Here is a 26,503-nt window from a genome sequence, read left to right on the forward strand (position 1 = left end):
CTAGTACTGTCACTCTATACAATATATTGTTTATATATATATATATATATATATATATATATATATATAGTATATTTGTATTATATTAATAATGTATTATAGCATATTTATTCATAAATGTAGCAATGCACAACCCCAATCATAGTATTAAGTAATGCATTAAAGGTTTAAAAATTAATCTATTTTTTTAACATTAATAAATAAAAACAAAGTTTAAATATTATCTTCTTTCTTTTCTATCATTTTCTTTATAAAACTTTCTTTTTTAAGCATTTTATTTGTATATAGCCTACATAAAGAGGATGGGGTAATTCTCATTTAACTCGCTGTCCATTTTATTTACATTTTTTTTTTTCGTGTCACTTTTTTTTTTTACATTTTGTTATTTTTATTTTAAGAAGACTAATCTCAGTCACATCAAATGTTCATAAACATTTATTTTACACCAGCAAATAAATGTTTTTATCTTTTAGTCATACAATAACCATGCTACAACATAAAGGTCTACTATTATTATTTTTAATAATTCGGTGCATGTACAAGAGACCTTCACTGTAGAACTATGAGTAGCATAGTTTTAGAGTCAAATTCATTTAACATACCATTTGAAACAAGGACAATTCATTATAAACATGACAAAAAAAGATCATAAATAAAATTTAAAAATGCATGATTTAAAAATGCATAAAATTACCAATTCACTATTATTACACTAAATATTTTCTCTTGTTTCTGAAGACATAATATGCAACATTTTCTTGACAATTTTACTCCAGTATGTTTTATTTTTTTTCTCCTTTAAGCAAGGTTCATTCAACTTAAAATGAAACATTTTAATGAATAAGCCATACTGTTTATAAGTGTAGTTCTGATACAGATAAATGCACAGGAAAAAAGACCACTGAGGCTAACATCCATTAAAAACCATCTAGAGCATTGGAACAAGGGAATTGGAAACAGAGTAAGAGAGAGAGGAGAAAGAGAGCAGAAAGTGATTGAAGATACCATTGTACTTAATAACGAAATGTAAACAATTCAATGAAAAATAATTGGCCTTTGAAGAATAACTAGAAAATGTGAATAAATATGGCTGGTGACATATGTATTAGGTTCAAGTTAGAGCTGATAAGGAAAAATGAGAACAGACAGATGACAAACACAACTCAAACCTGCCCATGTAAGCAGGCAGTGAGGGACGTTTGATAAAAAGCACGAGTTAATATGGCATCGATGGTCATCTTAGGGTTTGAAATTGCAAATTCAGAAAATCAGGTTTGGTATAAGGAGGTTATTAAAGCACTTTCAGATATACTGTCTCAAGCCTTTCAGCTGTTGGTGACATGGCCACACACCATCTAATTCACAATTTTACTGAAAATACAAAGAGTAAACGTAACCAAGAGCAACACAATGCAGGTTCAAAATCCTATCACAAAACTAGGCTATATGACACAAACATAGTTTAATGGTTTAGTTTAATTAATAATTAATGCCACATCTATGAGACTGCTCAAAGGGGAATCTATAAAATAAACGCTAAAGTGTTTATAAGTATCAAACCTTAGCAGCTCAATTCATCTTCAAGTCATCTAAAGGCTGGAATACACTACACGACTTTTGCCCAGATTGTTACAGTCCTGGACATGTTGCTGACGCTAGTTGCCGAAATTCAGGGTCAGTCCGAAGATTTGAGTTGACAGATTTCACAGAAAATCATGTAGTGTATGATGGTCACAGTCTTCGATTTTTTAGCTTCAAAGTTTGATTTCATGAGGAACAAAGTCGGCAAGTGTATGATGTCTAGTGTTTTAAAATCTGTACCGATTTTAAGTCGTGTAGTGTATTACAGGCTTAAGACTGCAAGTTTGTTAAATCTATTCAACTTCACGAAATGAAAGAAAAATGTAACTGCAAAAAAAAAAAAAAAAAAAAAATTTGCATTTGCTTTATTGTGGACTCTGCCCTCAGAAAGAGGAAGAATTTGCCAGGTCCAAAATAAGATACATTTTGCACAAAGAAAAAAGCCTGTTTTTAAGACAATTAAGATTTTAAGTATTATTTTCATGACAATTATAAAAAAATACATATTTATTCTTTTACCACCTCTAATTACTTATGCTAATGTATTTAAAAATGCCCAGAAAAAATAATTTTCATTACTGTTCTAAATCTGGACGCATTAGAGAAATGTCCTAAAAGCAGGCTTTATATTATTTATGTCAAATATATGAATTGCACTTTCAAGCTTTGAGATTGAACTTTAAGCATGTATCCAGATGCTAGTAGTGTTAAAAATAGTTTTGCCACTTCAATAAATAATCTGAGAAACAAAGAAACCGCTCAGAAATTAATGACTGCAAAAAGTTGGCACAATATACAATATATATCTTGGCATAGGGAGTCTCAAGTGACCACAAGAGGCCAGAACCACAGACAAAAACAATAGTTATCTTAACTATATGCGCCAACAACTAAAATATAAAAATGCCCAAAATATACATATATTGTACATACACGTGATGTGTGTAGATTGTATATCTATACAAAAATGTCATCGGTTTTAGTTTCCACCTTACGTACACACTCAAGATATGACACTACGGGAGTTTATGTCAGTTTGTGTTCGCGATTCCCTTTTGACGAGAGAAAAGAGACACAACTGGGCCAAATTGAGCTTAACACTAAGACCAAAGCTGAGTGCCCACATCAATGAACAACCTACAAACTACACAGAGATGACAGTTAAATCCATTCCACATATAGAGAAGAGTCCTAATTTTGGCTCAGCTTGTTGCAAATAGTCCACAGAACAACACAGAAACACAAACACCCAGATGTAGATGAGCTAAATACTAAGAAGGAATGGCATGTTATCAATTGCATCATTTGTATCTCTATCTCTCTCTCAAAAATGTATAGCTGTAATGAAACGAAAAAAAAAACAGTGAAGCAATCCAAAGAACCCAATTAATGTAGAATGTCGTTAACTTCAAAATTGAACTCCATTTCATGACACAAAGCAGATAAAATGGCCAACAGGGACACGAAAGATTCAAACTCTGGGTAAACCAGGAGGATTGGAGAGGTATGCGACGAGAATATTCGAGATTTTAAGAGTGAAATATATTCCTTCTGTTTTCTCAGTGCAGCCGCACTAGTCTTCGAACACCTATGGCAAGTTCACGGAGTCAACTTTAAACCACACTCAAGTACTTATAATTGGGAACAAACATTTCATGTCAATAAATATACCCAAAAACTGCGAAAAATTCATTTAACAAAGTCAAGGAACAGTGCATGCCACAGGACGACGAGCAAATCTGGCTGGAGGAGCGAGGGAACGAGTGGAAGGCAAGATCGGAGGTCAAAGGCAACAAAGAGATCAGGGTAAACGACAGGATCTTTTTTATCTTTTTTACTTAAGCTCGTTTTTTTTTTTTAAGTTACGGTACGGTGAGGCGGATGTGTGCCACTATTGGGTGGGTGATGGAAGTGGTGCGTGAATAAGGGACAGGATAGGCTAAAGAATTCAGCTCCATCGCTGGCTTTCCTCCCTCTCGAAAAACAGGCTTTTTTAGTTGAAGTTGAAGGATTCTTTCCATTAATTTTTTCCCCTCGGCTAGATGGCACAGAGTGGCGAGAGACAAGCCACGGGGTGGAGGTGATGAGGGTGAGGCTTTTAGTTGAAGCCGGTGTCAGTGTGGTAAGTAGAATGGTAACCGTCGGACGTTAGCTGGGTGGTTTCTGTGGCAGACGAGGGCTGCATCACAATAGGCTCACCTCCACCTGCCTCTGTGGAAACATTTCAAAAGGGAAAAAATAGTTTAAACACAAAGAGTCTTCAGGACAACAGGAATAGCTGTTCACATGCTGCATGTTACGGGAGTATAACACACATGAACAAACCTAACCTCTCTCATCGGACTGCAGTTGGGCCTCTAAGTCCTCAGGCGAGACATAGAACTCCTGTTCCTGTCCTTCAGGTGGCCGTGGTTTACACTTCCCACAGCAACAGTTACAACAACAGCACAGGCAACAGCAGAAGTAGCAGCCTGTAGCAAGGCCGCAGAAAATAAACAGAGCCTGTAGGGGGAGACAGAGAGCAACACAATAAATTAGAGTGAATTGCACTACCATTCTTTTCTGAAAGAATTTGATACTTTTATTTAGCAAGGATGCATTAAATTGTTTAAAAGCGACAGTAAAGACAGTTATAATGTTGGAAAATATTTCTGTTTCAAATAAATGCTGTTCTGTTTAACTTTTTATTCATAGAAGAATGCTGACTAAATAAGCTGTCATTACAGGAATAAATTACATTTTAAAATATACTATAATGACAGCTATTTTCAATTTTAATCGTGTTTTACATTATAAATAATGTTTGTACAGTATTTTATATAAAATGAATGCATCCTTACAGAGAATGTTCACACAGAATGCGTTTTTCCATTCCACTGCGCCACTTTTCCATTGTTTTTCAATGTAAACGCGCTAGACGGACGTCTTTTACCGCTGCGCTCGCGTCTTTTGCAGCGTCTCGCACATGACACAGCATTCAAAAAACACAGCACTCAAGTTAAAAAAAAAAAGCATCTCTAGACCTTGCGCTTTTTTCCGTTCCACTGACCTGCATCTTGTGTTTTTAACAGCAAAAACGTGTTCTGTGTGAACCAGCCCTTAGTGAGCATAAGAGACTTCTTTCAAAAACATTAGAAAAATCTAACTGACCCCAAACTGTTGAAGGGTTGTGTTGTATGTCTGTTTATATACTGCACTGCTGATGATGTCATTATGTTTTTACTGAAAGTCTTACCTTGGCCCACCAGCTGGACAGAACAAAGTAAGTGTTGACATTCTCTTCTCCAAACTGTTCAGCCACATAAAGTCCCAGAGAGCCATACTTGTCGTAGATGTTTCTCTTTGTTGGGTCGTTAAGGATGGCGTGGGCATTGTTTATCTCTTTAAACTTATCAGATGCCTCAGGGTTATCAGGATTCTTGTCAGGGTGATATTTCAATGCCAGTTTTCTTTAAAAGATTAAAAAAAATAAACTACATTAAATGCATTCAGATTTTGGTATTTGGACATAATGGAAAAAATATATATTTTATTTGTATCAATATAACAGACTTGAATGAAGCTCAACAGACCTGACATTAATTTTTTTTAACATAAATAAAACTTAATTTCAACATCAACATTCAACAAACATAAATTCAACATCTATTTAAAAAAACTATTAATTAATAATAAAGTTTAAAAATAATAATAAATGAGAACAACTTAATTTATTTCTTTGTCCCTTATTAGTGAAGCAATGTTTACTAAGTAGAAATAAAGTTAATAGTTAACTTTTTAATAAACAGTAGTTAATCATAATGTTATATTTTTCTGTGTTATAAATTGGTATTGAGAATCATGAAATATCATTGCTGCACAATACAGTGATAGCAATGCTGTGATATTTCTAGTATAGGTTAATGTACCATGAAAATCTCACACTGTGATATCTCTTTAAAAAGCACTTCATAATGAGATCCATTATTTTTGTATAGTCCTAGAGTAAGCTAAAACTGTGCATGGGAAACAGTCCCTGAATGCACTTAGTTTTATTGAGCTGCAGGGTTCCACATTGCTGTGTGCTGCATTTAGCCGATGAAATGATGAAAACCACGGCCAGTAAAAGTGAGATAAAGCAGAACAGAAGGGGGATGCTGAGGATGGGCCGGAGTTTCTCACACTCACCTGTATGACTTCTTGATGTCATCGACAGTGGCCACTTTGTCGACACCCAGAACATGATAGAGTGATTCTCCAGAGGTGGAGAGAGTGCGCTGCCTCTGCTGGTCAGCCATGGTGTATCAGGTCCTCAACAATCTGAACACACACAAACACACTTCGCTGGATGATAATAATATAAACTCTTAAAAGGACACTGACCTGATTCCAAAAGACCTTCATCATAATCATTGCCATGAATTAAAAAAAAAGTATGGATCCTCATTATTTGCTTAGGTCATCAACTGATATTTTTTTTTTGCACTCTCTCTCTCTCCGTCAGGCTTTTTATAGTCAGTCACCATACATTTAGGCCTACTTAAGTTCCCTTTATTTATTATACAATCCATATTCTAGTGGGAGTAATTTACGCATATGGCATATCTATACAAAACCATCCCTTCACTACAAAAAGTCCCTTGTTCCTAGTATTAGAGAGCAATTCTGCTTTAAACAAGATGGTGTTGTCAAATGACAGTAGTGATAGTAGATTAGGCTGCTTCAACCACTAACATGTCTACTCTTCTACACAGATATCACCTTTTCACATCAGGCAACATGTCAGAAAGTATATATAATAATGTATAGTGGGGAGAACAAGTATTTGATACGCTGGTGATTTTGCAGGTTTTCCCACTTACATAGCATGTAGAAGTCTGTAATTTTTATCGTAGGTGCTCATCAACTGTGAGTGACGGAATCTAAAACAAAAATCCAGAAAATCACATTGTATGATTTTTAAGTAATTCATTTGCATTTTATTGCATGACATTTCATTTGATCACCTACCAACCAGTAAGAATTCCGGCTCTCACAGATCTGTTAGTTTCTCTTTAAGAAGCCCTGTTCTCCTCTCATTACCTGTATTAACTGCACTGTTTGAACCCGTTACCTGTATAAAAGACACCTGTCCACACTCTCAATCAAACAGACTCCAACCTCTCCACAATGGCCAAGACCAGAGAGCTGTGTAAGGACATTAGCGATAAAACTGTAGACCTGCACAAGGCTGGGATGGGCTACAGGACAATAGGCAAGCGGCTTGGTGAGAAGGGAACAACAGTTGGCGCAATCATTAGAAAATGGAAGAAGATGACGGTCAATCTCCCTAGGACTGGGGCTCCATGCAAGATCTCACCTCGTGGGGCATCAATGATCATGAGGAAGATGAGGGATCAGCCCAGAACTAGCTAAAGCTAGCACATGTCTAGGCCCGTCTGAAGTTTGCCAATGACCATCTGGATGATCCAGAGGAGGAATGGGAGAAGGTCATGTGGTCTGATGAGACAAAAATAGAGCTTTTTGGTCTAAACTCCACTCGCCGTGTTTGGAGGAAGAAGGATGAGTACAACCCCAAGAACACCACCCCAAACGTGAAGGATGGAGGTAGAAACATCATTCTTTGGGGATGCTTTTCTGCAAAGGGGACAGGACACTGCACCGTATTGAGGGGAGGATGGATGGGGCCATGTATCGCTAGATCTTGGCCAACAACCTCCTTCCCTCAGTAAGAGCATTGAAGATGGGTCGTGGCTGGGTCTTCCAAACACACAGCCAGGGCAACTAAGGAATGGCTCCGTAAGAAACATCTCAAGGTCCTGGAGTGGCCCAGCCCAGCCCAGTCCTGGAGGGAGCCTGAAAGTCCGTATTGCCCAGCGACAGCCCCGAAACCTGAAGGATCTGGAGAAGGTCTGTATGGAGGAGTGGGCCAAAATCCCTGCTGCAGTGTGTGCAAACCTGGTCAAGAACTACAAGAAACGTATGATCTCTGTAATTGCAAACAAAGGTTTCTGTACCAAATATTAAGGTCTGCTTTTCTGATGTATCAAATACTTATGTCAAGCAATAAAACGCAAATTAATTACTTAAAAATCATACATTGTGATTTTCTGAATTTTTGTTTTAGATTTCGTCACTCACAGTTGATGAGTACCTAGATCCTAGATAAAAATTACAGACTTCTACATGCTTTGTAAGTGGGAAAACCTGCATATCAAACCTGCGTATCAAATATTTGTTTTCCCCACTGTATATATATATAGTTGCAATTAAAATTTTTCAACCTCCTTGACCCGCAAGACATTTTGCAGCCGAGAACAATTTTATAAAAAAAATTCTAAAAAAGTATCTGAACGTTTTTCACAAAGACACCCTGATGAAGGCTTATTGGCCGTAACGCGTAGGTGTGCCGTTGCTTGTCACCTGTTTTTAAAATCTAAGCCATGAAAGAATAAAGGCTTTTTATATTTTTCTAAAAACGAATTACTTGAGTTGCCAGGATTGTTTTTTCTTATGTATCAGAAATTTTATCAATACACATTTGAGTGATTCGAAACGCTGACGAAAAATGAAAAAAATCAAATTGGCACAAAAATGTACAAAATTATTCTACCCCCAAAAGTCAAATTTTGTGCAGAATCTTTTACTGTGCGTTCACACCGCCACCGGCGAGAGCGTCAAAGTGGCCGGAAGTCATTCATTTTCAATGAGAGCCGGCGGTGAGCTCCGGCGAGGGCGACGCGGCGAGTATTGGACGGTGAGAGCGGTGAGGAGAGTTGAAATCAGGTCAACTTTATGGTAATGCGCTATGACGCGGTTCGGCGGCAACCAATCGGAATCAGTACGGAAGTGCTCCGTTTGAGAGGATTCCAGAGAACGCAGGACAATAAACATTGGTTCCGACCACATTAGTTCCCAAGCAAAATGGAGGAGAAGTTAATCATTTCTCTTGCGGGTTTACCATTGTTATATGACTTGTCCCTGTTTACGTACAGGGACATAAATAAAAAAAGTTGAAAATGAACACAAAAGCCACACCACACAAATTGAATTTATTTATTTCGTTTGCAAAGTAAATATAATTGTTAATCTCTTTCCATCTGTAATTTTCTTACTTTCAAAGTTACTTTCACATTTAAAATATATTATTAGGTTAACTTATAGGCCTACCCTACGTGTGGCCAGTCTGCACAAATACTGATCAATATGCTTATTTGCTTGCGGCCGCTTAAAATGAAGTTTAAAAAAAGATCAAGCATTCGATCTACGTCAGAGCGTCCACGAATCTTGCATGGCGTCGTTAGCAGGGCGGCGAGAGCATATTTTGCCGCTCTCGCCGGCGGCGGTGTGAACGTACAGTTAGTCTTTACAACCTCCAATAAATGCTGCCTGCCTGTAAATGCTTAGAAGAAGCTTCTGTCACCTCTCTACTGCAATCTTGGCCGATTCCTCGATAGAAAAAGCTTCCAGATCATTGATAAAATCTTTGGTTTTCACGTTACCACTGCTTTCTTCAAATTCCACCAAATATTTTCAATGGAAATTTAAATCTGAAGACTGTACAGGCAAATCAAGAACATTCTACAACTGATGCCCGGACCAAATTTCAGTAGATTTGGTTGTATACTTTAGGATGGCTGTCCTGCAGGAAAGTTCATGGATCATCAAGCTTCAGTCTTTGCACTGAAGGCATCACCATCTCTGCAAAATGGCTTGATACTTCAAAGAATTCATAATGTCTTTCATACAGTCAAGATTTCCACTTCCTGCAACAACAAAGCACCCCCATAACAAGACAGGAGCACCTCCATGTTTGACCATGAAGATGCTGTTCTTTTTTCACCAGACATACCGCTGATCCATGGGTCCAAAAAGTCCCAGTTTGGTCACATGACTCCAAAAAACATTCTTCCAGAAGTCTACAAGTCTATCAAATTTAATTTTAGCAATTCAAGTCAGCCTTTAGTGTTTTTCTTCTCTATAGCTTTTGTGAGAGCTCTTTTGACTTGGTCATCTTTGCTACTCAACTTTAGCACATCATGCATGGACTAAATGTATACGTGTGTAAAAGCACACGCTAATTCAGTTGTGTTATAGAGTTTCCAAAGGCTTAATTGTGTTTTAACAATTTTGTACCATACCATACTAATCAGTGACTTAAATTAATTTAAGTCACTTATTAATGACACTTCATTATATAATTGACATTATCACTTTTAATTTGCCACTAAACATTTATAGATGTTTTTTCTTCTAACGCTATCTTTAGAAAAGCTGACATTTGTAAATTATTAGACTCACTGGGGGGGTGAGGGTTTAATAATTTTGATAGCAACTGTATAAATTATTTTGCTTGATATGTGTGCATGTAAATTGGCAAAATACGAATTTGCTGTAACGTTGATTATAATATAATCACAAAGTTGGAATACTCTCAAAGAGACCAGATATACTGTAGTGAGGTTCTCTTTCATAACAGACATTTGGGTAAACAGATGCCAGACTACAACTGAATTTGATAGATCTATGATTTGAGAAGAAAATATTTAATTATAATAATGTTCCAATGATATTTCCAAAGTTTTTCCCACTTCCAAGTGTTTTGTTGTTTAGATAAAACCACCCAACATAATCTCAGATGTCTGTTTAATAACCCTTGGAGTTGCTAAATATGTACTGGTTATAAACGTGCCTTTAAAACCTCAGAGGACAGAAAAAACATTATCAACTGAACAGCCTGCAGAGAGAACATTTCCAATATTCTCCAGATCATAGTTTGAGGTTTCAACACTAAAACCACTCAAGATAATTAGTAGTTTAAATGGATTTCAAATCAATACTTCAACTTAGAGAAAAATACAGAGCAGCTGGATCTTTTAAAGACGGCATTAAAGGTTTTAACAGGAGCCACACAACAAAAGAACATCATGCTGCTATTTTTTGTCAGAACTTCTACACTTCTTCTGTCTATCGGTCGTAGCATGATGTTCAGGCTATTGACACAAGAACAGATAACACAAGAACAATATCACAAAAATGTTTCTAAAAACATCTTTAGCTCAATTGCACACAAATACAGTGATTATGAACTAATCCTATTCCTGACCTTTACTACTGTAATGTTGACATAACTGGCCCTCTCTACTAGTGATCAGAAGTATTACTCATGATGATTCACTAGCTGACTCACACTTTTCCTGTCAGCTGATTCTCTCGTGTTGGTCCCGAGAAAGAGAAATTGATACCACAGGGTTCAGTTTCCAGCAGATGTCATATTCACAACCCAGCAGAATGATGACAGATTTTCATAAGTGTTGCCCTGTGAATCAGTCAAATTTATATTTTCTTGTGAAGACTATAGATTGCAGGCTTACTATGGTGAACTAAAGCACATGAAATACAAAGACTGACATGGTTTCATGCCGTTGGGAGAATAAAGCAAGTGTTAATCGGTCTCTCCATGTGATTGCTGGTCTCATCATGTCTGGAGAGACCTGGGTTTGTGTCCAATCAATCTTGAGCACACTGAGCTTTCCTCAGCTGACTGTAGTATCTCAGATAGTTTACTCAGCACGGCCAGACCCCAAAAATTGAGACAAGCATTCAGAGCTCCCGAGTGGGATGACTTCTTACAAGAACACATTTGGGCACACTTTTGTAAATCAGATTAGTTAGAAATCAAAGAGAAAAGTCTGCAATGATTTCTAATGAACAGGCCTAGTATATAGCGGTATGCAAATGAGGTATATTATATTCATACAATCCTCATTGTAGGTTGTGTTTAATACAGATGTTAATGATAAGCATCTGATCAAATTATGATAAAATTACAAAAGTTATGTGTCATGGATGCACATTTTCCAGAAGCATCATGAGGATTCAGGAGCTGAAGTAAGGCCCTGGCTGCATTTAGCATCGTTCACTGAAACTTTCAGCAGGACCCAGCCATGATTCCTAACAACGGTGTAGGATAGTGGTTTATCCTTGCACGTCGTCTTTTTCTTTTTTCACATTTTCATGTGCCTTCATAATCTTTAATCAAAATAACTTCTCCAACTTGTAATCACACCTCTTCTCTGATCAAGACAACCTGTCACTCACATGACATCACAGCAATAGCAAACCCACAACTGTCCAAATATCCAATAAATTCCCAATGGACAAAATCAAGTGCCGCCCTACATTTTCACTCATTCGAGAAGCCGTTTCATTGGGCTATTTGAAACAATAGGGTAGTAAAGACTATAGAGTGGTCCTGGTATGATATCACTTTGTAGGCCAAAACGCAAAAGTGTCTTAGCATTTTAGCACTTTTAGCACATTGTCCTGAAGTCAATGTTTTTTTTTTGAATGGGGTTTTGATTAAATGGCTGAAATAGGGGCTGTGGTGAACAAAAGCTTAGTCAAGACACTTTCATGTTTTATTCTACAACATAAAATATATCAATCTTACCCCACTTGTGATTTTTTTGAAGCTGTTATGTGTCTTGAAAAAAAAAGCAGTTGCTAACAAGTGGCAAAATGGGACTACACTTTAAAACTTTTATTAAACGTCATCACGACGAAAAGGTAAACTCAGTCCGCTTTTACAGCCTCAATATGCTCATAATTGTGCTCTTATAAACTATTCTAACTCAAACGTTCTGGGAAAATGTTTTTTTGATAAAAAATGAAAGAGTTATTGGAAGCTTAGTGGTGGTGACGTTGAATTCTTGGGACCGTGGTGTAGTTAGTTTAAAGCCTACCTTTAGATTTTTACTTCTGGCTAAAGCATTTAGGCTTCAAAAATCATAAAAGTTGTGTTCATCTGTGATAATTATTTTGATTGACAAAACGTGCAAGTATCAAACTTTTGTTGATCACAGAGCTTGTTTTTAGCAATAATCCAAAAGCCTATGGTAAAGTCGTATTGGGGTGTTCCTTGAGAGAAACAGTGTGATGCTAACTGCAGGTTGGCCTACAACGTGACGTCATACCTGCATCACGCAATTGTAACTTGTTTAATTTCATGCCGAAAACAGAAAACCGGTAGCCTACTGTGTTCTGTACACTGAAGGCTCGTGAAATTTACATCTGAATCTTATAACTGCTTGTTCAGATGAAAATGTGTAGTTAAGTAGTATTTTATATAATAATTAAATGTATCAATTAATTATATATGTTACCATTTTATTTTTTACAATTTTCTAATAGGTCTAATTATTCTACAGCATTTAGACCGCATCCAAAAGTCTTTGAAACGTCATTGAAATGGTCGCACAAACCTTTTTAAGGAATTACAAGTTAGTTCTGATTTAATAAGGCTGTTAAAATCTGAATTTATTTGATCATTTGGCAATCTTAAATACGACGCGAACTGCATTTCTGTTCAGAATTGCAGCACGATTCCCATTCCTGCCGTTTACAGATCCACACGTAACTGCGCTATTCGGTCTGCGTGAAAGAAATGTCGCACTACTGTCCGCGTCACGGAATCTCAATTCAAATACGATGTCAACAAGAGAAAATACACATATGATTCATTCATTCCCAATATAGAGATGAGAGGCGATTTACTGATGTGAATCTAAGCAACAATCGGCAATGAGATGATTTTTATTCTCTACAAAATGCTGATTGCTATCTACTGTGTTAATAGATTACTGAAATCAATTACTTAAACGGAAATGATTTACAGTAAATCTGACTTGCTCCGCTTCTTCATCACCAGGAAGGGCCCCGGTGATTTGTTTGCTTTGCGCTCCAGCATCCATATTATCTGGCCTGTTAGCTCGCGCTCCCGTTAGACCACATAAGACCAATGCCTACCCAAGCCCACTGGTAAATCAAGGAAGCAGGCAAAATGTGTTTTTTCTTAAGGCGTAACGCCATTTAAACGCATGCATCGCTTACCGCTTCGTCGGCCCCGGCGTCGTGATTTAATTTCAGTACGTTAAAGAAACCGATGTTAAATCTGTGGTTGCATCCCCGGGAACCGCGCGATCACGTAAGTGTACAAGATGCAGCAGCAGATCTCGCTCGGCTCCGCCCACCCGTGACATCATCACAATGTCATGCACATGGTGCCCATCTTCCCCTCTAGAACTCATAGTCCCGTTTCACTAGATGAAAGGGGTCTTACACTGTCATGGAGAGGGTATGGCGTAAAAGTCAAAACAGTAACCTTGATATTACCTAATGTAATGTGTGTTTACGTATGCATACAGATAACTAATTTTTGGGACTGTTTGTACTTGTGATTTTCATGAATCATCCTGTTCATTTGACCTCTGTCGCCACCTTCTGTTGAATGAGAGAACTTGCATAGAATCATTAGTACACTAGTGCCAGTGTTTAATTATTTAAATTAGCGGAAGGACAATTGTCAAAAATGACACCGTGTTTCATATACTTCTTATATTTATCAAATTTACATTTCAGATAAATATTTCTTACATAAAACATTGTTTCACTCTATCATTTCCAACCAGCTCTGCCAAATATTTAACATTTAAATGAATAAATAATGACAGGAAGATTTTATGGTGTTTTAGAGTGTTAAGGAGTTCCCAATCCATTTGTTACAAATGACAAATAAGAAACCCCCAATATGCATCCAAGAGGTAGAATTTGTTTTCAACATGAAACTCAAATGATCTGAGGCTGATCCAGCTGATCAACTCGCTTTGCTTCACCCAGCACAATGAATATGGTGACACCAATGATGTTCACCAGAGCCAGGATGGAGAACACAGTCTCCCAGGAACCTGTCATCTCAATGATGTAGCCAGACATGTACACCATCAGCAAACCTGTGAAATATAGCACACAGAGCACATGCTACGGGCAAAGTGGAAGGTATTACAATTAAAAGTGCACAGGACTTGAATGTGAACTTACAAAATTGTGCAGATTAAAAACAAGTTTCAGATCACTTTCACTATTTACATGTTCAAATATTTAAATAGAATTCAGATTGTGTACACTGACCTTATCAAAAAAGTATTTCTAAGCTTTTAATAATCCTACTACTATGGGCAAATTTGTATCCAGTGGACTGTCTAGTCTGTTTACATGTAATTGGTTTTATTACAGATAAATGATTATAACCCACCAGAAAAAGCAGAACATGTGTTCATAACCCCTGTAAGAAATAGACAAAACATAACATTTTTTTAATCAATAGACCTAAATATTTGTTTTCAACATGAAACTCAAATGATCTGAGGCTGATCCATCTGATCAACTCGCTTTGCTTCACCCAGCACAATGAATATGGTGACACCAATGATGTTCACCAGAGCCAGTAAATAACAAATAACAACAACAACAACAACAACAAAAAATAAAGTAATTGGACTTACCAAACAGGGCTCCTGCGCACGACGGTGCCAGGTCATGCACATTCACGGACACACCACTTCACATGAAAAGACACACACACACATGAACAATATACCACTTTACATAATCAGTGTATATAATCAATACTGTTGTTGTAAGATCAAGTTTTGGATATGACAATTTATATATTTATATCTAACCTATTATTAAAGGTGGACAGCCCAACAGCCAGAGACACGCAAGCAACAGCCTGGAAAAAACTGCTCGTCTTACAGAGAAGGAAGATGAACACACTGGCTGCTCCCATTGCACAGAACTACACAAAAATGTTTTAAACAGACGCACACAAACACAATAAACACAGTTATACAATGCAATTATACATGCAATATATGAATTATGATCCAATTTTTCATGGATCTGTCATTACTGAAGCCACTTTTTTAAAACTCTTTATACAGTCTGCATTACCAACACGAATCTTGGCCAAGCAGTTAATCTCACCTCCAAGCTCACTCAGACCAAAACACTTTGTCTCAAACTAAGCTCGTTCCACCCGAACACTGAATTCTCATTTGTCACTCATAACACATTGACCTAAAAACACCAACAGTGAGCATTAGATAAATGATGAACTCTTATATTTGAAGTTTGAATGATTTTCTACATAAATCAGTATTTTATTATAGGATTATTAGAATAACATATTTTCTTTTACTGACTGTATTTACAGCATATGTAACAAGAATAAATGTGAATTAGTTTTTTCTATATCTTTACATTTACTTGTGAAAAATAAAAAGTTGGAAAAAACATCAACAACATAGTATAATCACGTATGTGCAGTATTTGAGTCCAAGCTGCTTTTTTGTTCTAGTAATGTTTTTAGCGGCAAGTTTTATTTTTGTTCCCAGAATGTTTCCTAAAAGGTAGGATATCATTCTGAAAAAAACATTACGTTAGAACATTATCCCCTAACAAAGTTTTTAGCAGGAAGTTTCCAAGCAGGCACTGGAAGTGCTCCACAAACAGCATTACAAGCTTCACTTATTACTAACCAGTTTTACTTTACTTCTGTTGTATGTCTACAGAAGTTCTTATTGATCAGGGTCCAGTGCCCACTGGGAAAGCTCCTGCTAAAAACTTTATTAGAATGGTAAAGGATAATGTTTTAAAAATCTTCAAAAAATTTGTTGCAACTAGTGTTTTGCAGATGGTGAAATATAAATGACAAAAGTGTTCATGGATTTTGGCAAACGTGGTCATTGAATCCATTTTTGTGTGAAAGCAATGAAAAATAATTCACAGTTTGGTTTAGATAAGACCCCTGTTTCGCTGAGTGTCTGAAGAGGTTTGAAAATGTGACTTCAGTTTTGACCAATGCAAATTAACAATTAAAAAAAAACCTGTAATGTAATTGTGCAGTATATCAGGGCAAAATAAAGTTAATAGCTGTTGTTGTGTTACCTGCATCAATTTCCTTACAGTTGCTGTCCCACAGCCTGATATAAAGACATAAAAAGTTACTTATTACACCAAGATATTTCATTATGATTACTTACAGAAACATCAGGGTCAACCAGAAACTGTCAGATGTTTTTGTCAACCTGATCTCATGTGAAAATCCAACTATTTTGTATGAATTTCATATGATTTGGAAAAAGGAAGCAGGAAAGTCCATTACTTAAAGGGATAGTTCACCCAAAAATGAAAATTCTGTCAGTATTTACTCACCCTCATGTTGTTCCAACCCCGTAAGACCTTCGTTCATCTTCGGAACACGAATTAAGATATTTTTGATTAAATCTGAGAGCTGGATCACTAATCCACTTCTCAGGGATTGAAACTTGCCAGTCCCGAAAAATTATTGAAGATATCGTTAAAATAGTCTACAGTGGCTCAATCTTAAGTTTTTCAAGCAACGAGAATACTTTTTGTGCAAAAAACAAACAAAAATAAAAACGACTATTATTTCTTTATTATTGCAATATGACTTTTATTCATTTCCTTCTCTGTTGGCCTCTAGTCAGTTAACGTAGTGTGATTGCGTAGTGGTACGTCACACGCAGGCTCACTATTGACCGACGCTGGTCATGTGTGTGATGCGTGTGATGTACAACACAGAAGAACTGCGCTATATCACTAGTGAACTGACTCGAGGCCCACAGAGAAGGAAATGAATAGTTGAAATAAAGTTGTTCTTTTTTTTTTTGCGCACAAAAAGTATTCTCGTCGTTTGATAAACTTAAGATTGAGTCACCGTAGTCACTTGGACTATTTTAACGATATCTTTAATAACTTTTAGGGGCTGGCAATCTTCAATCCCTTAAGAAGCCTATGGAGGAGTGATCCAGCTCTCAGATTTCATCAAAAATATCTTAATTCGTGTTCCAAAGATGAACAAAGGTCTTACGAGGTTGGAACAACATGAGGGTGAGTAAATACTGACAGAATTTTAATTTTTGGGTGAACTATCCCTTCAACCTAACAGTCACTGGGGTCCAAGAGGATCATAAGAAAACCGAGATCAAATTAATCTATACGAATTAAGCGTCATGAGAATAGTCATGAGAGAGTATAGATTTTGTTCACCTTGCCTAATGAGATGATCAGAGACAGAGCCTCCAAATAGTGAAGTGGGCAGCGCCACAAACCAAGGAATCACATTAAACACCCAATCCTGTCAGCAAACAAAACAGATTTAGCAAATGACAACATTAAACGACCAAAACAGGAAAACCTCAGCAATATAGATATAATATAGTTAGAATTGTCACTAAGTTAACATATTACCATTAACAGTATTGGTAATCAAACTGGAAGTATAAATACAAATAAGAAGGGAAACAATCAGTAAAACCGACAAATTTGCAATGACTGTGGTACCTTGGCATGAGGAAACATGTCTTTGAAATAGGTTGGTAGCCATGACATGAGGGTGTAATAGGTGCTACTAAAGCATAGATGACAAATGATCATGGCCCTAAAACACACACAAACGCATGCAATTAGCAAATGTTATATCTATCTATATATAAACTCAAATAGAAATACATGTTTCTTTGAGATTGTAACCAATCAAAATTTAACATTTTCTCATATGACAATATGAGTGCACTAAAAATTAGCCATCATGCGGAGAAGCCCTGGAAACTCTCTCCATCAGTTTTTATTTACTCAACCTTTTTCAGGAAAATGACAAAACAAAATGGAAAAACGAACATGACAATGAGATAATGTAGAGAGTAAAATGAGGGACAAATGTTTATGTTTTGAACCTCACCAGACACTAGGCTCTCTGAAGAGATGCAGCCAGTTGGTTCTAGACGATTCAGGAATGCAATTGTTTCTGATCCACAGCGAGTTGAAGGAAAAAACTGGACCTGTGACGAACAAACAAACTGACACATTTAAAACTGTAAGATGTAACAAACACCATTTCTGAAGACAGCGTAAAATGATTAAGATATAGCAGGAACCTCAGTACAGAATACTCTAATTTCATGGTGCTGCATGATGAGTCCGATGTTTAAAAGCAGGGTGTTGTGAAATTACTCTGGCAAAAAAAAGGTCCAATTACTCTATCGACACAGTTGCTATGGCAAACACCAATACTGATTGTTTCTGATTCACTGCAACTTCTCTAAGACACTTAAGTATACCAATTCTGACCTTTAAAGCAATAAAATAGCACTCACCAATCAAGAATGCTATTTAATTTAAACATGTAAAGGATCATATAAAGATACCTTGGAGAAGGCATTTCCACACACAAAAGGTCCAGCAAAAAGCAAGGAGACCAGCTCCATAAAACACACTCTCCCATCCAAACCAGTCCAGCATCAGGGAACCCACACCTCCAACCAGCATCATCCTGAGAGAGAAACCATGAACAGTATGGAACACTTAAAGGGTCATGAAACCCTAAACCAAATTTTCTGAGATTTTAACAGAGGTATGTGTGTTGAACACCATTGAAGACAATGTTAGCATCTGTCAGATTTAATATTTAATTTTAATTTAAATAATTTCTCTAATTTAAGATTTAATATTTAATATTTAGTTTTTTCCCGCTATTTTTGTCTTCCGGGTTTAAAATCTTCATCGTGTCCACGTCACAGAGCACTGTTAGTGCATTGATGACTCATCGGTGTCTCATAATTATTAATGAGACTGAGTTTTCATATCCTATGAGAAGACACTGTTTCTTAATTATTCATGACACCACGTGGATCTTTCCAATGACAGACATGTCAAACTGTGATATCGCATAGTAGATGAGCCAATCATGGGACGCAAGTGTTTGTTTTCGGGGTGCAGAAGTTCAAGTGCGTTGAATATGTTTCCCCGCGATGTTGCTAGGGCTAGACTGGCTCCGGGCGGTTGGCCATCAATCACGGACACATCTAAAAGATATGTGAGCAGCAAACATTTTTCTCGAGAGAGCTTCGAGAACTGGAGAATGCTGGACTTCGGCCTTGTTGACGACCAATGCAAGTTACGTATTGCGAGTAATGCGGTACCAAGTCCTGAGGACTTTTCTATCCCTTGAGAGGTGTGTGTGTGTGTGTCTAAAATGTAACCCTGATCGTTTTACTTGCCTTTTGTTAAATTAGCACTCGTTATTAAAATTTTAAATATTTTGATAATACCTCGATTGTATGCTTAATTCGTGTAATTAAATATATATGTCATTGGGGTTCAGGGGGCGGGTAGATCTAGGCTATGCACGGAACTGTTTTTTCAAGCGGAAAATTAATTATTTTCAAATATATGCATTTATAGTGTGTATATAAACAACTATATATTTTATAATGACATTATAATTAGATGTACATTAATATGTTTTAAATAGAATTACGATTACTGTAGGCTAATATGTGTAGCATGGCATTCATTTACTTTTGAAAGGACAATAATAAAGTGTCCGTGCATTTCATTAGACTTTAACTTAGCCAGCTATATTAAGAATTTCCTTGCGTTTTATCATTGATTTTTAGTGACAGTCGATATGCATGGGCCACTGGCTGATGACAGTTCCCCCCTCTCGCCTGCCGTGCCACACCCACTCCCTCCCTTCTTCTCACAGCCATCCACGCCCATTTAAGTTGCATTTTTCAAAAAGATTGTGAGCTAGACTTGAGCTGAAAGAGGGGGGTTTCCTGACCCTTTAAGTTATGTAATTCCAGAGGTGCTTTCATAAAACAGTGCTGATCAAGAATCAGTTTTATTTTACTTAAAAAAAAATAAAAAAAAGTTTCTGTGGACAAAATTTTGAATGACCAGGAATAGCCGGTTATTATTCTCACCCTAGGTAGCACCCACAGGCCAGAGTGCTCATCGAAAAACCTCTCTCTCCCTCTGTCACACGCTGAGCACAGACACTGACAAGAGAAGGGTAGTGAACCCCTAAAAACAGAGATAGCATAACTCACAATCATGTGCTACTGACAATTACTCTGACATGCAGTAGAAGTTATGGTCACTTTGAATTTCTTTTTGCCTTTAGTTTCTTTAAGGGGTTATGGAAGCCCATTTATGCCACATAAGAAAAAAAAACATGCTTTGATAAATTACAAATATGACAAAAAGTCATAATAATAATAATAATAACAACATTAAAAAATTCACAATTATGCTGATAGTAAGTCATAATTACGGTGTAAAATGTAAAAATTATGGCATACGTCAAAATTTTGAGTTATAAAGGGATATAACTCCTCGACTGTCTCCCACAGTGCTCTCACCTTGCATTACACCCAATAAAAACCTGGTCACTGTCATGGTAACAAGAGGTCGAGGTCCAATGTTAGTCAGAAGGGGGGTGATAGCTGTTATAAAGGCCCAGGAGGAGGTGGACAGCAGCAGTACTTTCTCTCCTCCTATCCTGCAAAAACAATGTTATTCATCATCATCCTCATCTACCATTTGTCATAACTGATCTACAGCCTGTGGGCTACACAACGGCACTCACCTATCACTAACATGGCCACCAAGGACCTGAGTAAAACAGTAACCCCAGAAGAAAGCACCCAGCACCATGCCAGTCTCAGTCTTGCTCCATCCAAATTCTTTTGCCATGGTAACAGCACAGATTGGCATGGCCATCCGTGACCAGTAGAGAAAACATGTGGCCAACAGCAGCATCAGGGTCCACGTCCGCGCCAGTGTCCTGCAGCGGGTGGGACGTTACAATTACAAGTCTATCTCAATCAGGTGTCTCACTCTGAAAACATGCAGTTACTAATGTTAATTTTAATTAGGTAGATATTCAATTAATGCTAGATGCTAGATATTTATGCAAAATCTTCAATAAATCATATCTGGCATCAACAACATCCACCCTATCTGGTTACCGGAGCAGTATCGGATCCATTTTAAGATTCTACTAAGCTATTTGTTTATAAAGTGTTAAATGGTGTAGCACCATCATATCTGTCCGATCTCCTCAGCTTCCAACAATCTTCATGGTCTCTCAGATCCTCTGACAGACTTTTCCTACATATACCTCGCTTTCGCTTGAAGTTTAAGGTGGATTGTGCTTTTTCTGTAGCTGATCCTATCCTATATGGTACAGCCTAGCGCAGGACATTATCGGAGACGTCGCTTCCTGTTTTTTTAATCACACCAGAAGATCTGCATTCCTTGGCCTTTGGATGAACTGTATTGTGTATATCGTAATGTCTTGGGGTTTTTTGCACTGGTTATTTGTTCCTTTGTCTCTCTTTTCATTATTTTACTCCTTATCTACTTCATTTATGGGCCAAGGCCTATGAACAGCACTTTGGCATACAGTAGGCTAGCTGTTTTTAAATGTGTTTGACCTGCTTGATCTAATAAACAAAAACAAATGCTGATTCTTTTAGTCCTAAATATATATATATTTTATTTTGTAAAATGTGTTAAATACTTTAGGGAGTGGAAGATGGAATTGGATGGAATCCAGCTCATTCAGAAGCTTGGTCACACCTGCTAACAACTGAGAATTCAGAACAACTGTTTGTTATTTTTTATCAACTCAGCAACAACAAAAAAGAAACCTCCTTTTACTTTCAACTGCTTTTATTTATAGCAAATTTCTTAACGTGGAAATATTTGTTTGAGCATTAAAAGAATCAACAACTGAGACATAAACTGATCAAATTTCAGACATTTGACGAACAGAAATGGAATAATGAGCATGAACAACATTGTTTAAACCCTTTCCGATAAAGACATGTAAAGATTATTTGGATTTTTTTTTTATTGAAGTTTTTTTTTTATCTTTAAAATTAAGTAAAATGAAAAGGACTCAATTAGTACACATCGACCAAAACTTTATCAGGGGACCGCATTGACAAAGTAGAACCTTTTTTATAAAGCAACCGTTGCCAGGAACCGAAACTACCAGGAAGGAGGATGGAGGAGAAAAAGCGATGTGAATTTGACAACTAGCGCAGAGATCATACGCAATCCCGTTATTTTGTTTTATTTACAGCAGAAAATGTTGCCGAGATATAATTGACGTACAAATACGAGTGTTGTTTATAACGTTTATTTTTAATCTCCGTTAATAAGCAAGTTTCATCATACCTTGGCCATACCGTCGTTGTTGTCTTGTCGTTAATTTGCATTATCTCTAACCCGGACGTGTAGCACACATTTCTGCAAGGTGTTTTTACAAAGTCCACAGGTGTGTTGAAACGGTCCGCTTCTTGCTCAGCAGCCATTCAGTCCAATTGAGTAACCGGACACTGAGCACCGGTTCTTTACCGAACAGGAAAGTTTACAATTGCATATTCAGATAGGGCGCGTAGGCAACGAATAAGAGGCGGAGAGGATCGCGCCACCCACATGTTTTGATGAGAAACTGAGTTACGATGTATCAAAGATCGTAGGAATCTGGTTATTCTTGTACAATTGATGACGCAAGACGATAATAAGAAGAAACTATCTAGTCAAGCATCATAGGTTCTAGAGGCTCGACCTTATAAATGTGAATAATAATAAAACTCAAGTAAACAAATCTACTGTGAAATCAACTTTTTCCCAAACAAGCAGTACAAAATATGGACAAAAATTAACATAAGGCAAATGCTTTAGGTTAGTAGACATCATTTGTTTTTTTGTAATTAAAATAGCTTATATCATGGAAGTCTAAAACATTTGCAAACATCTGTAGCTGCTCGTAAATTAAATAATAAATGAAGTTATTGGATTCATGATAAAAGTAGTTAAATTACATCAGTTTCCAGTGCAATAAATCTGATGATGTTTTCTTTCCAACCAGGAGCTGATATTTTCCTCAAAAACACAGCCTAAAACAAGCATGAGAGCACAGTATTGTATCTGAAAAGAGTGAAGAGCATGAGGGGAAAAAAATAATAAACCACACAGAACACAGATGACATGACTGACTGAAATTGATTAAAAAAATATAACAAACACCATTACCATAGGAATATTCCTGTTCTTCAGAAAATGGTAGATTGAAATAACATCTAGTTTTACTGTTATTAATCAGTATAGTTTTGTTTGAAACTAAATCAGATACTGTTGCTTAAATTACTTTTTTATAGAGGCATCAAGAAAAAGAGCATTATATATATAGAGAGAGATTTATATTTGCTATCCAGTCACTGACCGTTCATAAATAGAACAAAAAAAGTCCATGTGAATTACAGTCTCTACTTGGGGTCCTCAATGGTGCCCTTGCTAAGGTCTGTCATTCTGGAGTATTTCACTTTTTTCTGGTCCAGTTCGTTTTGAGCCCACAGTAAAAGCTTCAGCAGTTTTGCTAATTTTGGAGTAGATTCCCTGTTCTCATAGTCTAGAACAGCCTGGTTTACCTCGCTCCACACCTATAGAGGGAGACAGAACCCAGCATTAAGGAAGGAGGTACAAGAGCAGAACTAGATAGGCATACTGTTCATAAAAAGAAGAATCAACTTTCATGGAAACAAGGAGCATTAACCCATTGTGATGGTAACGTCCTACACAAATAAACACACATACCTTCTGCCTCTGCATCATGTTGAGCAGGTCTCCAAACGGCGATTCTTCAGGGTTGTCAAAAGCGAGCAGTGCAAGTGTCCGCTCCATCTCAGTAAGACATTCTCTGCTCTCCTCTCCCTGTTCGGCCAGCTGCGACTGCGCAAACTCCAGCGCTGCCTCAGTCTCCCGCAAACGGATGAGCTCAATCAGATGCTGTTGCTACAAAAGTTTCAAATAAAAAATAACAACAGTTTTACAGTAAAGGTTGAGTTAATCTTTTCAGTACTTTTTTGTCTTCTTATTTGGAACAAGAGGCCTTCATGAATGTATGGTTGTACATTGTGAAAAAAAACGCAACATCTATGGATTTTGTCATTATTTGCGCTTGGCTCTGTTCCTCTACAACGCTCTGCTAGACATCTCCCTCCCTCCCATCATGTCCATATGAGGTCAGATGTTTACCTGAAGGTGAAAGTAGAGATATCGATTGGTGTCAAGCAGCTCCGGGTGGAGGCTGTTAATGAGAGCAATGGCTTCCTGGATCTGACCTTTCAGAACCATTTCCCTGATCTTTATCCTCTCATCAAGAGAGTCCAGATCCACGTTCGGCTCAATCCCGGATTCCATACGGAACTTCTCTGCGGCCTCTTTAAATCCCTCTGTGGAATAGAACATGATCAGAGGGACAGTTAGTGCATTTTATTAAAAATACAAAAAATACAGTAAACAAAATCATAATGTAAAGTCATGTAATGTGAAAAAGCCACAGGTTAGCGCAAATACATTTATTTTAATTTACACATATCTGTGTATTTGACCTGAATCAAGAATTGTACTATACTATAAAATAATGCTGACATACCCGTTACTAGATAGTTCATGATAAGCCTGTTCATATCCGCCCTCTGAATGTGCACATTATTCAGTTTATCCAACCATTCCTCCTTAGTAATGTCCTCAGGCTTTTCTGAATAACTCATCATGGATATGCTGTGGTGGACATGACATGAAAAACCAACACACATCATTTTGCACACAACAAACATAAAAATGTACGTGTACTCGCTTTTAAAAGTAATTGTCAGAGAAAAAGTTTGATTCATTTTTAGTGCACGATGGGTCTGGCTGTCCATGCTATCAAAAAAACAAAACAAAAAGGAAATCTACTATTAATTTTAATTAATCTAAGATTACGATGTTGGAGTTTGACGGTAAATGAATGAACTGCACTGTGCACGTTCATATTTTCGCGGTGTTTCTGCTCCTAGACAGCACAACAGAGAAGCCAGCGGCTCACTGGCCAGCAAACCGCGTACGCGCCGTAAAAAGATGTTGTAATCGTGACATGCACCTGGCTGACAGGCTATAAATACTTTTAAAACTCGCCCTTAAGAAATGAAATTTCGCATAAAATATTTTTCGCTTTTATCTGGGTACTAGAATAAACAAGCCCCGAGAGCATGAAATACAACAGCGCGTGAGACTTGCAAACAGGATTGTTCAGCCATTTTCTGACTATAACATTTGCCAGGGACCACACATGAAAATAAAATAATACTAAATTGTATTAATTTTAACTGTTGTTCATTCGTGTTATTTGTTTTTCGCATAATATGAAGAATGGTGATAAATACTTACTGTTTACGATTATAAATAGCGGTGGGCCTTAGCGAAGATCACGCGATAACAGAGAAGAGCTCTTAACGAGATTTGAGGGGAGGACAGTGATTGGTCAGAAAACGGACGTCACGGTTGCTGTGGCAAAGCTGGTAAGGTTGCCAGATCAGGTAAAAAAAATTAAAAAAGTTGCCAGATCATGGCTATTTACTGAACATTAATGACAGAAACAAGTTTTTATTATTATTAATTTTTATTCGTTTTGAAACTAACAAAGCAGAATAAGAACTAGGCTATTTGGACTAGCCTATTTAACGTAAAATTCAGAGTCAGTTTAAAAATCTAAAACTGTCTCTTTGCTGACTAACTAAAATGATTTTCTTAAATTAGGCATGAAGTGGAAATTCACCCTATCTATTTTGAAATGCATGTTATGGATCTTTTTGTGAACAATTAATCTGTGAATTTTTTTGATTTTTTTTTTTTGATTGATCTCTTCATGTTTAATCAAAATGTCAACTGGACCTTAACAACAATGATTTAATATATTTTTATTGACTAACTTCTGTAACATCTCCTGCAATTTCAATTTTTTGTACATGAAGAGAAACAATGGCAACAACCTTTGATGGTTTACCTTTTCTTTAACCTTCCAAAAAAAACAAGCTTGAATTTTCCCAATCCTCTTAATACTTATCTAACACAATTCTGTTATTGCAAAACAAAAATATAGGCCTATAGGCTACAGGGCCAGAAAGATAATCGATTATGTCTCAGAGATTAGATGGGACAATCACCTTTATTATGAGGTCCAGATAAATCCCCTGAAGGGGGAGAAAGAGGGGGAGATTTTTGTTGTCTACAATAGCAATCTATTGTTTATTTCCCTCCTCATAACATTAAAATGACAACAGCTGGTATTAATTTCTGCCATATGATGACCAGACGGAATGAGCCAATGAAAATGTGTTTTTTTTGAGTGTGCTTTCAGGTTGAACCACACCATATGTTATTTTTCGGACAAAACAGG

General features: G+C 36.9%; 3 protein-coding genes across 5 annotated transcripts; all 3 read right to left on the reverse strand.

Annotated features, from left to right (window-relative positions):
• Positions 1-419: 419 nt before the first annotated feature.
• On the reverse strand, positions 420-13,741 carry dnajc5aa (DnaJ (Hsp40) homolog, subfamily C, member 5aa). 2 transcript variants are annotated; one of them, XM_077224064.1, is made up of 6 exons: positions 13,453-13,586; positions 6,423-6,482; positions 5,749-5,880; positions 4,817-5,030; positions 3,912-4,083; positions 420-3,792 (listed from the first exon to the last, which is right to left on the reverse strand). In XM_077224064.1, the coding sequence occupies exons 3-6, from the start codon at positions 5,856-5,858 to the stop codon at positions 3,680-3,682; spliced, it is 609 nt and encodes a 202-aa protein (XP_077080179.1). In that variant the 5' UTR covers positions 5,859-5,880; positions 6,423-6,482; positions 13,453-13,586; the 3' UTR covers positions 420-3,679. The 2 variants fall into 2 exon arrangements, with proteins under 2 accessions (XP_077080179.1, XP_077080178.1); XM_077224063.1 differs by lacking the exon at positions 6,423-6,482 and having other exon boundaries at positions 13,453-13,741.
• Positions 13,742-13,941: 200 nt separating this feature from the next.
• slc17a9a (solute carrier family 17 member 9a) lies at positions 13,942-22,592 on the reverse strand. 2 transcript variants are annotated; one of them, XM_077224065.1, is made up of 13 exons: positions 22,456-22,592; positions 20,858-21,055; positions 20,631-20,770; positions 20,193-20,292; positions 18,633-18,757; positions 18,167-18,266; positions 17,770-17,866; positions 17,476-17,563; positions 16,351-16,385; positions 15,084-15,199; positions 14,904-14,959; positions 14,654-14,683; positions 13,942-14,351 (listed from the first exon to the last, which is right to left on the reverse strand). In XM_077224065.1, the coding sequence occupies exons 1-13, from the start codon at positions 22,590-22,592 to the stop codon at positions 14,188-14,190; spliced, it is 1,386 nt and encodes a 461-aa protein (XP_077080180.1). In that variant the 3' UTR covers positions 13,942-14,187. The 2 variants fall into 2 exon arrangements, with proteins under 2 accessions (XP_077080180.1, XP_077080181.1); XM_077224066.1 differs by lacking the exon at positions 22,456-22,592 and adding an exon at positions 21,311-21,427.
• On the reverse strand, positions 21,928-25,581 carry gid8a (GID complex subunit 8 homolog a (S. cerevisiae)). The gene is made up of 5 exons (XM_077224067.1): positions 25,495-25,581; positions 24,719-24,846; positions 24,319-24,515; positions 23,878-24,075; positions 21,928-23,723 (listed from the first exon to the last, which is right to left on the reverse strand). Exons 2-5 carry the CDS (start codon positions 24,837-24,839, stop codon positions 23,550-23,552), a joined length of 690 nt encoding a protein of 229 aa, XP_077080182.1. The 5' UTR covers positions 24,840-24,846; positions 25,495-25,581; the 3' UTR covers positions 21,928-23,549.
• Positions 25,582-26,503: the final 922 nt, after the last annotated feature.

The sequence above is a fragment of the Siphateles boraxobius genome, unplaced genomic scaffold, assembly GCF_051911475.1.
Source record: "Siphateles boraxobius isolate OS27281-9 unplaced genomic scaffold, OSU_SipBor_1 9, whole genome shotgun sequence".
Lineage (NCBI taxonomy): Eukaryota > Metazoa > Chordata > Actinopteri > Cypriniformes > Leuciscidae > Siphateles > Siphateles boraxobius.